Source organism: Sapajus apella, unplaced genomic scaffold (genome assembly GCF_009761245.1).
Source record: "Sapajus apella isolate SASKATOON/1434 unplaced genomic scaffold, GSC_monkey_1.0 scaffold29, whole genome shotgun sequence".
Taxonomy (NCBI): domain Eukaryota; kingdom Metazoa; phylum Chordata; class Mammalia; order Primates; family Cebidae; genus Sapajus; species Sapajus apella.
Window position 1 is genome coordinate 4,997,063 of NW_022436969.1, and position 14,939 is coordinate 5,012,001.

Here is a 14,939-nt window from a genome sequence, read left to right on the forward strand (position 1 = left end):
TGCCAGAGTTTACTAGGAGGCACTGGAATATGAACTAGTACAAAATAGCTAAGGAAATGTTTATCTTATTAAAAGTGTTTCTTTAAAACAGCCACTGCATTTCTTTAAAAAGCCACTCGCTTTAAAATGGACAGCCTAACAGATTACATAGAATAATCTGAAAATGATAAGGTCTGAAGCTTAGCAAAGAATATATTTAATATATAAACTGGAGAATGTAGAAAATACGATGGTATGATATGATTGATTGATTGGACTATTTCTGAGAGATTTGAATCAGCCCTGAAGTTTATTTCTTCCTATTTGGAAAACTGCATCTTCCCTTCTTTAAATTTTGTTTGTGAAGTGCTTGCTTATACTGAATTTGTACCTCCTGAAAGCCAAAAAGCAAATAATTATGAAGAAAGAGGTTTATGAGCAATTCACAAGCAATTATACATAATGCTTAATTAATTGTTTTATATGTGTGAGACAGTCTTGTCAAAATCAAGGATCCTCAAAGGAACAGAAAGCAAGTGTGTTCGCTAGTAAGCAGCGTAACAAACTTTAGATTTTTCATAGCTAGGATTTACCTTGGAGAAAATCTCATTTCACCCCATTATTTCATATGTGAAAAAGTGAGATGTCCATGTAATTTCTAGATGAAATAATAAAACGAGATTCAGTTATTATCTTTTAAAAAGATCAGCCACAGAGATGTTGATAAATTAAGCATTCCCATTGCAAAGACATTCTTCTTCTATGCTGTTAACTTAAATAGTAACATCACTAGAGACTATGTGATTTATTCAACTACCATAAACCAAAATGATAATAATTGCTATCATTTATTGAGAACTAACTGTGTGCCAGGCACAGTTCTAGACGCTTTCCATGTATTATCCCACTTAATCTCAAAATAACCCTTCGAAATAGATATTTTCATTCATATTTTATGGCTAAAGAAACTAAGGATCAGGTAACACCACAAGTTAAGGTGGCAGAATTACTATTGTAACTCAATCAGAGTCATAAAAATCTTCTTGTAATTATTTATCTAAAATATAGAAGGTAAGTATTCAGCAAAGAATTTCAAATGCCAGTAATGAATACAGAACTTTCTTCACACATTTACCTCCTTATGGACAAATGTATTTCTCAATCGACTAAGACGATAAAAAACAGCAGTCAGGGTACCCAATCATAGTTGAATTTTATTTCTTCATCCATCTGTATTGTTTTATAATGTGAGATTATAACTAATGTTCACATTAGACAACCAGAGAAGAAACTTTGATAAAAGACCACATTGGGCCAGGTGTGGTGGCTCATGCCTGTAATCCCAGCACTTTGGGATAGGTGGATCGCCTGAGGACAGGAGTTCAAGACCAGTCTGGCCAACATGGTGAAACCCTGTCTCTACTAAAAATACAAAAATTCACTGGGCATGGTGTCATGCACCTGTAATTCCAGCTACTCCGGAGGCTGAGGCAGGAGAATTGCTTGAATCTGGGAGGTGGAGATTGCAATGAGCTGTGAGCCGAGATTGCACCACTGCACTCCTGCCTGGGGGACAGGGTGAGACTCTGTCTCAAAAAAAAAAGAAAAAGATCACATTGATTTAAGGGTCTCAATACAAGGACTTGGTTCATATCTCTGTTTCAGAAATATGCCCATTGGCATATTTGCAACTGTTAGAAGATTTACCTTCTCATAAGATTAGATATTACAAACTCAATATTGACAGTGATACAGGAAACTAATAGGTTTTCCAGAGGCTAATTATAAACAGGTGGTGGCTGGGGCCAAATTCCAGGAATCACAAACCCATTTTGTTTGAGCTCATTAATGCTTCTATTCAACTCCAGGAAAATGTGCACATTCCACCGACTTACAGGGGGTTTCAGGTTGGCTGATAAAAAACAGGTGGTTTTCCCACAAAACAAAACTGACCCAGGGATTAAATAAAACAACATAATTTGCCTTCCCGTGTGGTAAGGTCTCTCGTGGTAGTCACAGGTGGATCCTGCCAGAGCAGTGATGGAAATGCTGTCGCTCAGTGAGCAGGTGGGGGAAATTGCGGCAGCCTCACCACAGCTAGTGATATCTATGCACACCCAGGTTGAGCCCAAGTACTGGGGCTGCTTCTCTCTTTTTCCTGATGGAAAGTGCAATAGGACTTTAAAATGTGATCTGAGTGTCTGACTGCTTCAGTGCAGGGCTCTGCTATTTCACATTTCATCTCAGCAGCTAAAGTCCACATCTTGTAAAACTGCCACCACGAATGTACCGCAGGCCCATCCTGGACAAAACCGTGCTGTTCTGTGGGAACTTGCCCTCTGAGGGTTCAGTGATTGTGATGCAACCAAATGTGCTGTCCAGTGCCAACATTAGAAGGGAGGCTGCTGCTCCCCTGAAAGAACGTCTCGTTTTCTCTTCCACAACGGTCATAGTGCTAACCTTTTCCAGCTGAGCGGCTAGTTTCAACTCAAAATATCCTGTCTCAATTCTTCTGCCTTTACAAACTGGTAGAACTTATTTTGACAGTGAGACCCTGGAAGATGAAAACAGAAAGAGAACAGTTTTCTTCCTGATTGTTTTCTTGCTGACAATTTTATTGCCCTTCCGTGTGGCTAGTGGTTGTTAGGCTGCTGGTCTCACTCCAATTATTTATACAAAAAGGAGGTTAGGTGGATTTTTAATATACTCTTTTCCCCAATTTCTTAAAGATTGGCAAAGAAAAAAAGAGCTATAGACACCACAAAATGCAGATTATTAATTAGATAAAAATACAAGCTGAGTGTTGTGGCTCACACCGGTAATCCCAGTCCTTTGGGAGGCTGAGGTGGGCGGATCACTTGAGGTCAGGTGTTCAAGACCGGTCTGGCCAATATGGTGAAACCCTGTCTCTACTAAAAATACAAAAATCAGCCAGTCTACTAAAAAATTACAGTCGTGGTGGTGCGCGCCTGTAATTCCAGCTACTCAGGAGGCTGAGGCAGGAGAATCGCTTGAAGCAGGGAGGCAGAGGTTGCAGTGAGCCAAGATTGCGCCACTGCCCTCCTGCCTGGGCGTTGCAGCCAGACTCCATCTCAAAAAAAAAAAAAAAAAAAAAAGGTACAAAAGTATTTTCAGGTCATTTTATTATTTCAGAGGCTGACCGAAGTCTGTTAAGTTTTTGTCTCATATTGGCAAGATGTGAACCTGACTTTTCACATGCTATTTTACTGACAGTCTATTTTAAAATTTAAAATAAATTGTTATTACTCTTGATTTCAAGGTCATGAAGTTTACTCATTTCTTTGTATTGCATGGAACAAAATTAATTTTTTAAATATTTTATACAGCGTCAACTTTCAGATCCCTTCAAAATGCAAGAAAATAAAGATTCCCCACAACAATAAAATGAAAATTTACCTTCAGCCTATTTGCCACTGGACTTACTACAAGTCCAAGATCAACCAAACAGGTTGAATCACTTTAAAATCTCAATGGCCTCATATTTCAAAAGATCATCTTTTTGTAAGTGACGTCATTCTGGAACATTAAAATGTCTTACAAATGTACATTTCAGAACTTAATTCATTCAAATGAATAGTATTCCCTTCAGAGCAATTATCTTAAAACGGAAAGTCCTCTTTCCAGTAATAATTTCATTGCTTAAAATATTTTGAGAACTGTCTATATTCCTCTCAGGAACTAATAAAAAGAAAACTGGCCTGTTTTTAGTCCTATTTTCTTTTTTTGACTCTAAGTCGCGTAAACCATCTTTCTCATCTACTTATTATCTAGACCTGGCAATAATTTTTTGTGGTGTTGTTTCCGATGATCAGAGATCAAAAAATCTGTTGCCATCAAAGATATTTGGAAGATTGTGCTACAGAATTTGAGGACAATCTCAAAAAGGGAATTTCAAAAGTATGGTTCAAGCCATGTCAACAAAATTTAGAATGCTGCGCTCAGCTTCGCAAGGTCAGGGCTCCTGGAGGAACATCACTCACTTTCCTTCTTGTCCTGCCTTTTGTGGCTGATCCCCTGTCAATGGTTGGCTCCTGACATTGGGCAAGCTGCTTGTTTCCTCATCTATAAAATGATGCCAAAGGACTAGATGCCCGCAGAGGATCTTTCCAGTTCTAAAATTCTAGAACAATGATGCATGTTTCTCTACGTGACAGTTGGTTGTTTTTTTTTGTTTGTTTTTTTGTTTGTTTTTAATTAAAAGTCACATTAGAGCCGGGCGCGGTGGCTCAAGCCTGTAATCCCAGCACTTTGGGAGGCCGAGGCGGGTGGATCACGAGGTCAAGAGATCAAGACCATCCTGGTCAACATGGTGAAACCCCGTCTCTACTAAAAATACAAAAAAATAGCTGGGCATGGTGGCGCGTGCCTGTAATCCCAGCTACTCAGGAGGCTGAGGCAGGAGGATTGCCTGAACCCAGGAGGCGGAGGTTGCGGTGAGCCGAGATCGTGCCATTGCACTCCAGCCCGGGTAACAAGAGCGAAACTCCGTCCCCCCAAAAAAAAGAAAAAAATAAAAAATAAAAGTCACATTAGGCCACACCATTAATGTATTCAGTCATCATATCAGTGATTGGGGATATTTCTTTCATAGTCTCTTTTCTTCTCACATTCTCCTGTATTAACATTTAGTGCCATTTAGGGGCAAGAACAAAGTTTTTATTCCATTGGATTTAGAGACTGTGGACATTTAAAAATTTTCATTGCAGATCAGAGACTGTATCAACCTTCTGTGGGGGAGAGAAAAAGAATGTGCAAAGATACTCATGTAACATAAACTTGCTACATTAAAAAAAAAAATCTGCCAACACCCCTGGTTCTCATTCTGATGTCAATCTTTTGTGTATTATGGCACTAATCTGATTGATTCTACTTATTTTTTAAAAGCTTGGCCCTTCCCTTTTCTGTTGGTATTGCAGCAGTTGCTTACCTTAAAGGAAAAATGATGGTCAAAAAATACTTCCTGTGAAATGCTGCCAGTTGCAGGTATTTGCAGAACATGTCTGGTTCTATTTAAGGTGTTTTCTTTCTTTTTTTAGTATCCTTGGCCATATAACCTGATCTTTTTCATAAGAAATGTCAGCAAAGTCTTTGAATTAATGAACTGTGAAGTGCTCAAAACATACCATTTCAAAAAGTATCCTACAAGGATATAACACTAATGGGAGGTGAGCCTTGAGTTTATATCCGAATATCCCACCCTAACTAAAAAGAACTAAGATAACAACTGGCCCAGGCACAATCTCCTTGAACAAAGACCCAGAGAGGAAGAAGTGATGAGGAGTGGGGGAGGTCAGAACCAGAGTAGTAATCTGGAGAAATGTGTTTATGTTAGCTTTTCTAGCTCTGTTGAGCACTTCCATCAAATAATGGAATTATACTAACCCCCCTATAAAAGATACCAGGTGGAGGCAAGCAAAGAGAAGGGAGGAGGTGAGGTGTGTTCAGAAGGTTGATCAAATAAATCTGAATGGTAGGTCCTTGGCTACGCCTAATGTGGGTTTTGTTTTCTTTTAATTTTGCCATTAAAAAAATGCGGTGTCACTCCTTCAATCTTTTTACAATTCTGCATGGTTGAACATTTGAAATGAGTTTGTGTATCACCCTCAGGCGCTGATTCAGACTTGATTGGGGCAAAGCAGACTGCATGTGCTTATTTTTACCCACGTCATTTGGGACGTTATGTCGCCAAAGGAACCAAAAATGTGCTGATCTATTGCCAAATCATCACCTATCCTTTGATCAGACAGGGCGAAGATCCTCATCAACAAGTTGTGCGACCTTAGTGTAACAGCAATGTCAGGTCAACTTGAGAAAGTGAAGAGAGAGCCCTAGACACAAATAAAAAGAAACAACCAACAATCCTTATAATTATCATCATCTGCTGCTTTTCCCTCTTTTGGCAAAGAAACACTCCATCCATTTGCAGAAATCGCCCGCGGAAACGTTACATCAAAACTAATCACAACGATTAAAATCAGCTTTTCTGTGCAAGAGGCGGGTGAAAAGCAAGTTGGAGGCTGGAATGAGACTGTTTTTCCACCAAAAAAAAAAAAAATCCGGAAAAAAATTTCCTATATGTATATTTCTCTATACGTATATGTAGAGCTTTATTTTTGAAGGAGATCAATTGTCTGCCCTGTGATCAGTTAATTTTAAGTTTTATTTTGGAGATTGATTTAGACTAGAGGTAGAGGCATGAGCTAATTGTATCCTGATCCTTGCCTTGAGGGGTTTCAAAGCCCTGGAGCAACTCTTCTCTGTATTTTGTTCTGTCTACCTTAGCCAAGCTATTGCATTTCTCTCTGGTGTGGCGAGCCGAGCAGATCGCTGGGAGAGAAATCGGAAAAGGGGGGAGAGGAAAAGGAAAAGGGGACTTGGAGAGAGACTTTGTGCTTCAATGTTTCAGGTAAGATCTGACGGTTTGGGTTTGTTATTATTTGCTAAGGAGGGTATGGCTGGGACTTTGGGCGCAACTCGCTTTTACGCATGTGCCAGGCATGGGGCGAGAGCGCGGCACACTCGCACACACGCCGCCCGCCGTGACGGGCGGCTCGGGATCCGTTCGGACCCGCGGCGGGGCAGGGGCCGCCGCCTCCTCCGGGGCTGCCGCTGCCGGTTCTCGGCTTTCTTCCTCCAGTGGGAGCCGGCGCGAGCGGGGCGGAGCGGGCAGGAGGAGCGGGTGCGGCCGGCCGGGGCCGCTACCGGGGGCCGGGAGCCCGCGCGCCGGGGCCGGGTTTCCGGATCTCTGGGTCGGGTTCCGGATCTTGGAGAGGAGCCGCCGCGGCTGTGGGAGCCCGTGCCAGCGCCGCCCGCCCGCCGCTCCGCGCGCCAGCCTCCCCCGCGACCGCTCCGCCGCGGCTCTCCCCCGCCCTCCCCGAATCCCTCCCTCCTCCCCCGAGCCCCGCGCGTCCCTTTCTTCCCCGGCGCAGAGCTCCGCGCCCGCAAAGCGGCCCCGCCGAGAGCGCCCAGCGCCGCGGGGGCGCCCCGAGCCAAGCGCACATCCCTGCGGGGCGCGCGGGGGGCGGTGGTGCCCGGGGCTGCGCGCCTGCCGGGGTAAGGGGCCCGCCGCCTCCTTCTCGCAGGCAGCTCGGCGGTGCCCCCGGACGCCCCGTGAAAGACGCCATTGTGGCTGCGGAGCGGATTGGGGCCCGGGGCGGTTTTTCCTTCCCCTTTTTGCCCGGGCCGGACCGCGCCGCTCCCCTTTGTGAGCCGCGGCCGGCGCCCGGCGCTGTTCGTCTCCAGCCGGGCTGATCCAGATTCGCCGCCTCCGCCCACCCGGGCGCCTTTAAAGCCCCCTCCCACTCCCTCCCATCTCCAGCCCCCCTCCCTCTTTTGGATGCAAACGTTTCATTTATTTTTAAAAAGCTCTCATTCCTCTTCCTCCCCACCTCCTCCCCGGATAGAGGGCACGGCACATGCTCGGGATTAGAAGTCTCCTTGGGAGGCGGGGACGGGGTGGGGGCGGCGCTGGGACGGCGGCAGGATGCGAGCGCCGCAGGTAATGGCTGTGGCTTTGCTGCGCTCGCCTCTTCTCCGCGAGGCCGGGAGCGCGGAGGCCGGAGGCCGCATCCTTCCCTCCTCTCCTGGCGGCTTAGGTTCCCTTAAAGGGACCGAGTTTCCCGGCCGCCTCTGGTCTTCGCCGTCTGAACCAGCGCTCGGGGCGCAGAGGTGGACGGGAGGGATGCAGTTTGGATCCTTTCTGACCTCTTTCCTCCTCCGCTCCCCCCAACTCCCGCCGCACCCCACCGCTTTCGCCGCCCCCACCACCCACGCACTCCCGCCGCCCCTCTTTATTGAAATGTGAAGTGTGCTTCCTCTCCTGCCCCCAAGAGGGACCTGGCTGGAAAGCAGAGTCCGCGCCTCCCGGAAAAAGAACCGGGCGGGGTGGCTGGGGGGCGTCACGGTGAATTCGCGTTTAAAGTGATGTCGAGCCCCAAAACATCCAGGAAGAGGAAAGCAGACCTGTGGTGCAGGAATCCCTTACCTGCACGCGCGCTCCGCGCAGCCGCGCCGCCACCGCAACTTGCGAACTGTCGCGGGTAGACAGTGTTTGCCTTTGTACTTTCGAACACTTGCACTGTCGTGGAAATGATTTTCTGTTATCAAAACGTTTTCACAGTGACTGTGCTTCGGGGGCCTGCTGGGCGGAAGCCAACTAAGTTAGCAAAGTTGCAGATGGGGCCGTTGGCTTTGTACGTGGAGAACGGCACGCGAGAACTGTCCGGGATCCCGGTGGCACCGGCTGCCTCGTTAAAAGGTGCACCGCAGTAGGCAGGAGTAATTTGGTACAAAAGCATTACCTTTTATATCATAGAACTGGCTGATTTCAAGCAAATCCTTGACTATGCTCTGTGTGTGCGTGTGTCTGTGTGTGTGTGTGTGTGTATCCAGGGTGGTACTGGGAGACATAACAGTTTAACATATTCTTTAAGAAACGTTTGCCTTCTGTTTTCAATCAACTAAGCTGGCAGCTAGAGATACAAGTTTATTTGAGAATACCCTCTGGGTACCAAGCATGCTTGGATTGTTTTAGCAAATTAAAAATGAGCAAAATGCTTTTACCTTCTCAGCAGTAGACTCCTTAAGAGACCTCCTGTTTTGTGTGTATGTGTGCGTTTTTTTAGAGAAACATTTTCTGTGTGTATCTCAAATGTGTTTTTAATGTGGAAAAGGAGAAAATAAAGGATTTTAAAAGGCGGAGGCTGATGCCGGAGAATGATTCATTAAATCTGATTCTACATCAAGGAATTCACCTACATTTATGGGAATCTGTGGCAACTAATAGCCTACTTGGTGAATTTAAAATAGCAGTGGATCCATGTGTCTCCTGGATTATGGGCAGTGTGCCGATTTATTCCTCGTGTTTGTATTTGTGTGGCATTTGGCTTACTATGAGGGGCTGATGTTCAGGAAACTACACACTGACTGCAACAATTTGACTCAGGAGTCCCGCTGCTGCCTGAATGGAAGGAATTGTGAGCGGTTGTTAGGATGACAGTAGGTTAAATGTTTACTAATTAGGTTGCAAAGGTGACCAGGAAACTTTAAAACTTTGCATCAATGAGAAAACTTCATTGGGTTAGGCTTATGTTCCTAAGAAGATCGTTAACTAATGAGGCAAAAATGTCACACATTAGCCGGGAAGAAATTTTGAAATGAATTGAGTGTGAAAGATATTTGGCAAAAATCTCCCACCACCGTATGCAAAATGACTGCAGTGATTTTGCTGTATTAATTATGCCTGGAGCACAATATAAAGTTCTCCAACACACACTAGAGGTCTCTCTTCTAGCTATAAGATTTTTGTGTTTGTAATTCTTTGCTGGGGCTTGCATAGTAGGGGTGCACAGTAATAGCTTGGTTCATACTTAAGTAATAATGATTTACTGACCATTCAGCTTACTCTGATGTGAGATATTTAGTTTTGGGGGTAGGCTTCAGTGATCATTGGACAAATTATACCACTTAAGTACTAGGAAAGTAACTTCAGTAAGACTTCAACTAGATGATGATGAAAGCATACTATTCGATTTGCGTTGAATAATGCATTATGGACCTTTTGGCATCAAATTATTTATCCAAAGCAATTTGTTTTTAAATGTAAGAGTAATTAGTAACAGATGTATTTTATCCGAGAACTTTCTTAAATTAAACCTCCATTTAGCTCTGTGTTTAGCAGTAACAATTGCTTGCACAAATGCTTTCTTGCCTTAATGTTTCTGAATCAGAATGATAGTTTTCTGCTTTTGATGTGATGCCTTTACTAAGAGCTTTTCCCATTTGCTTTGCTTTTGAGTCATTCAAATGATGTTGTGAACCATCAGTTCACCAACGCTTTTATTCCGTTGTTTATTAAACTGCATTTCTGAACCTTCTTTTGTATTGCAGTTTATAATTTCCCAAGCAAACAGAGTGTTTATTTGCTCCATCTTTAGAATGAACTATCTTGGGAATAAAAATGAAATTTTTGGATGCAAGCATATATGCTTATTTTAATAGCTTACTCATGCAGAAGTGAGACACAACTCGCTCTGGCTTTTCATTCATAAAAACGTGCTAGATGTAAATAATGTTTTGCTTGTTGATGAGTTTGGTTTGAGATAACTGCAGAAAACAAAACAGAGAGATTATCCTTTAAGAATAACAAGGCTGTGTTCATTAGGTCCATTCATTCATTGAACAAATATTTGTGCCTGCTGTGTAAAAACTTCTATGTTAAATGCTGGAGACACAATGGTGAGAAAAAGCATTCAGAGCCTCCAACCTCCTAGAGCTTACAGCCCAGACAGAGAGGCAGACATTCATTGAATAATTGGACAACCGACAGAGATGAGTGCTTTGAAGGAAAAGGAATATGGGTTCCCCTAGCACTGACTTAAAGAGGGGGCAAAATGGCCCGGACCAGGGTCGGAAGTGCCACAAACTGAGATCTAAAGGATGAAGAGGACTGGGCAAGGAAGAGAGAGAGAACAGAGACCAACTTCCAGGGAAAGAGAAGAAGCGACAGCATTTTACCAAGCCAGGAGAGGCTTAGCAAAGGGGGAGGAACTTAAGGCTTACCTGGCTGGAGTTGAGAGACGGAGACACTCTGAGAAGTGGTTAGACGGACCCAGGTGGATGCAGTGTAGCCCTTGGAGGACTATTACAGTTATCCAGTCAGGAGAAGATCTAGCTGGGGCTAGGGTAGGGGAAACACTGATGGAAGGGGTTTGAGATCTATTTAGAGGGGAAAGTTTACAGAATCTGATAAAACCTTGGCCATAGGTGAACAAGAAGAAAGAATTGTCAAGTGGACCCCAAGGTTTCAGGCATGTTAATTGAATAGACATGGGAATTCTGAAGCCCAGGTGGATTTTGTATCTTTCACTTTATTTCTAATAGCCAGATTAAGTAGCAGTGAGAAGCCTCATTCACATCCGATGTAACTACATTCACAAAGGAAAGCAAAGCATCTAGTCATTCTTTTATCCCTCCATTTGTTCAACAGTTGGGTCTGGAGTGCCTACAGTGTATCAGGCACGAATCTGCCTTCCCTTTTTGTCCTGTTATCCAAAATGCCTTTTCCTTTATGAAGTTGTACCACGTAGTTCCATTTATCTAAGTTTGACTAAGTTGGAATTCATCATTAAAGTAGGCCTGTATTGAGCCCTCTGAAACAAACCTGTGCTTTGATGGTGCAAATTAATTGTGTTAAAATATTATCGACATGTCAAATGATTATAAAATGAATGGTTGGACGCTTTTAAAAAGTCCATTTACATACAAATAACTGACACAGTGATGCAAATCACTCAACTGAGAATACTTAGAATATCACTCTCTCCGTAGGGGTGTACAAATGCAATTCCGTAAGCTACTTTTCTCGGTGATTCTCATGTGGATGGCCCTGAGGGCAAACTCCAGTTGGAAAAACAAGCATCATTTTGGCCTTTTCCTTTTTCTCTATAAAAATGGGAATGATGCCATCTGTCAAACCTACCTTATAGGATTGTTAAGAGGAAAAATAAGAGTATGTCAAACTGAAGTAGAAATAAGTAGTACCAAGCAACCCCAAAGGGCACTTTCTCTGGAGGAGCTGCCCCAAGTCTGGCCCCTGCCTGCCTCAGTCCCTCGGGCCACATTAATCCCACCTTATCCCAGCTGCCTCTGAAACCCCAGGCACAGGTAACATCAATGGCTAAGATTTAGGGAAAAAAGTAGCAGAGGTGATGTGGAATACCTACCTCCCTGAGCACTCCAAAGAAGACTGTGAGGCAAGTAGTATTCTGCGTCCATCTTATTATACACCTACCCCACTTGGTGTCCACTTGGCACTTCTCTCCCCTTGTTCACCTATGGCCAACCCAACCTTTTATTAGGCTCTGTAAACTTCACTACCTTCTTTTTTTTTTTTTTTTTTTTTTTTTTTTTTTTTTTTTTTGATACGCAGTCTTGATCTGTCGCCCAGGCTGGAGAGCAGTGGCATGATCTCGGGTCACTGCAACCTCCGCCTCCCAGGTTCAAGTGATTCTCATGTCTCAGCCTCCTAAGTAGCTGGGACTACAGGCAGCCGCCACCATTCCCGGCTGATTTTTCTATTCTTAGTAGAGGCAGGGTTTCACCATGTTGATCAGGCTGGTCTTGAACTCCTGACCTCAAGTGATCTGCCCGCCTCAGCCTCCCAAAGTGCTGGGATTAAGGTGGGAGCCACAATGCCCGGCCAACTAACTTTCCCTTCTAAGTAGATCTCAGACTCTTCCATCAGTGTTTCCCCTACCCTAACCCCAGCTGTATCTCCTCTTGCCTGGAGGATTAGAAGGGTTATGAGCTTTGCTTAAAGTCAAAGACTAGGCTAGTTGCAGAGCAGGTATTCTAACTCAGCTGGCTGACTAACACCCTGCCATTAGCCCCTGTTAGGCATTCTGCCGTCTCATCTACACCCATAGTCCTTTCTGTCCCGGACATACTATTTAAGAGGGCTTGCTTGTTCTGAAACCAGCTTCCGTTCCTCCTCTCCTCTCTTCCCCCTCACCTCTGTAGTCCCTACAACAGCAGCACCCGACTGTTAAGCCAAGAGAGAAAGAAAAAACCAAAAACAGTGTGAGATTGTTGTGATCAGAACATGTGAATTGGTCTCTACCTCTTGCTGAGCAAATCGTTTACTCACAAGTACTCTGTCAAAATAGGGATTTGTTTTCTGTCCAATGAGAACTGACAACAATTTAGCCCTTGCTGCCAACACCAATGCTGCTATTAGGAAGAAGGGTTATGAACTGAAGAGAATGTTAACTAGATAGAGTTCAAATGCTGGCTAGAGGAAGGGATATTCTTCCTGATAAATCTTTCCAAATCATCTACTGCTATTATCACTTAACTTGTTTTTGTAGCATTTTCACTTTGCTGGAAATTTGTAGCTAATGGAACAGAAAATGTGTGTAAACAAAAGACCCAGACTTTCTATGTGTCGGGGTGGCAGTGGGCGGTGGAGGGTAGAAAAAGCTACATTGGTCCATGGTACTGATCCTCCCATTCACTCTCAGTACCCCGTATGCAAATCCCACTTCATCTCTGGAGTCTGTGCTATATTTTCTTGATTAAATTACTTACTCTCTCTAAACTTCAGTCTTCTGAACTATAAATGAAATAATAATATGAGATCATTGTAAAGGAGATAATAGTAGTCCTAGGGTTGTTCAGAGAATAAAATGAGATGTAACAGGACGTATATGTCTAGCACAAAATAAGCACTCAGAAAATATCCATATATTATTAAGAGTAGGGACTGTGTTTATTCACCTTCGTTTTCTCAGTTCCTTAATACAGTGCCTGACACACAGATAAGTGCTCAATAAATAACTGTTGGATACATGAACACAGAATTTCTGAGAAGACAAGAATAAAGTCAGTTGTTGATTTCACTTCCCTGTAAGTCCTTTTTGCCATTGACAAGAGGACCCAAGTTCTGCCAGATGCCCTTGCCTGCTGGTTATGGACTTTTTCTAAACAATTAGCTCTATCATTTGGGAACAGATCAAATTTGATCTGGGAAAGTATTGATGCTAAGATGTTGCCTCAAAGATAGTCCTGTTTTGCCTTCTGATTACTCACATGGAGGTCTTCCTGTGAGTGGGATATCTGAAATCTGCAGACACTTATGCTATGAAATGATGCAAATACACCAGCAGGTTCTGAACCCCCACAAGGGGAATCACTGAATTTGCCTGTTGAGACTGCAGAGAAACACGGGACCCGGTCTGATACCCATTCCATCCAGCAGATGGCAGTGACACACATTCGCAAATAAACGGAATCGCCTCTGGTCTTGCTGTTAGTTTCCCACCATTGCCTCCTCTCCTGGAAAAGGAAAACCCAGCCAGCTTTAAAAAGCTGCCTTTTCCCAGCACTTTGGGAGGCCGAGGCGGGCGGAGCACGAGGTTAGTAGATCGAGACCATCCTGGCCAACATGGTGAAACCCTGTCTGTACTAAAATACAAAAAATTAGCCAGGCCTGGTGGCGCGCGTCTGTAATCTCAACTGCTCGGGAGGCTGAGGCAGGAGAATCGCTTGGACCCAGGAGGCGGAGTTGCAGTGAGCCGGGATCGCGCCACTGCACTCCAGTCTGGGGACAGAGCGAAACTCTATCAAAAAAATAAAAACACAAAACAAAACTGCCTTTGTTCCTTCACCGAAATAATCGAGGCTCAACGGGGACAGCTGGAAGGATGAACACCTCCGAGCCGCCTGTTTCTTCCTGGGCTGTGGGGCAGAGAGGAGGGAGGAAGCAGACCTTGTTATCTGGTGCAATCCACTTACGACCAGTTTCCCAGAGATATGACCCATAAGAGGCCTGCTTTCCTTTGCATTTAATCAAATAAACTGAAGAAAGTGCTGTCAGCCGCCAGCGTCTACCATGCTACCACAGGCTCTGGGTTGAGAGCACTTGATGCCGAAACTGATCAGGTCTACTAGTAAAGGTAATGCCCAGTCTCAGGCAGTCATGGGCTGCCAGGGAATGGAACAGTGTCGTGTGCTACTGAAGACCCATGTGAAGCCCTTTTATGTGGGCTTGTGCAATGACTTGGTCTTCTGATGGTTAGAAATAGAGACCCACTGTTAATTGTGTGACCCCCACGCCTTGGTTTCCTTATCTATACAATGTGAGTGAGGAAAACCACCTCAGAGGGTTGTTGTAAGAATTGAGTGTGTAACACCAATACAGTGCTTCTAAGTGCCAGACTGTTTCTCAAGGGCTTTGCAAGATATTACTCATGGAATCCTCATCCATCACCTAAGAGGGTGATATCACTGGCATTCTCATGTTTTAGATGAGGAGATGGAGGTGCAGAGAAATAAAATAACTTGCCCAGGGTCACATATGGTGAGTGTCGGAGACAGGAGTTGAACTGTGCATTCAAGCTTCCAGTCTTTGCTCTTAGTCTCTAGATGTGGCTGCCTCTTAC

At 44.2% G+C, this 14,939-nt stretch overlaps 1 protein-coding gene and 1 long non-coding RNA gene across 2 annotated transcripts in view; one reads left to right on the plus strand and one right to left on the minus strand.

The window, feature by feature from the left end:
* Positions 1-8,415, minus strand: part of LOC116561388 — a 35,582-nt gene extending 27,167 nt beyond the window's left edge. The window contains exon 1 of the long non-coding RNA XR_004273408.1: positions 7,985-8,415. This is a non-coding gene — a long non-coding RNA (uncharacterized LOC116561388). The remainder of the gene's footprint in view (positions 1-7,984) is intronic.
* Positions 6,262-14,939, plus strand: part of KCTD1 (potassium channel tetramerization domain containing 1) — a 208,210-nt gene continuing 199,532 nt past the window's right edge. The window contains exon 1 of the mRNA XM_032293141.1: positions 6,262-6,406. Coding sequence (XP_032149032.1) covers positions 6,398-6,406 — 9 coding nt within the window. The 5' untranslated portion in view covers positions 6,262-6,397. The remainder of the gene's footprint in view (positions 6,407-14,939) is intronic.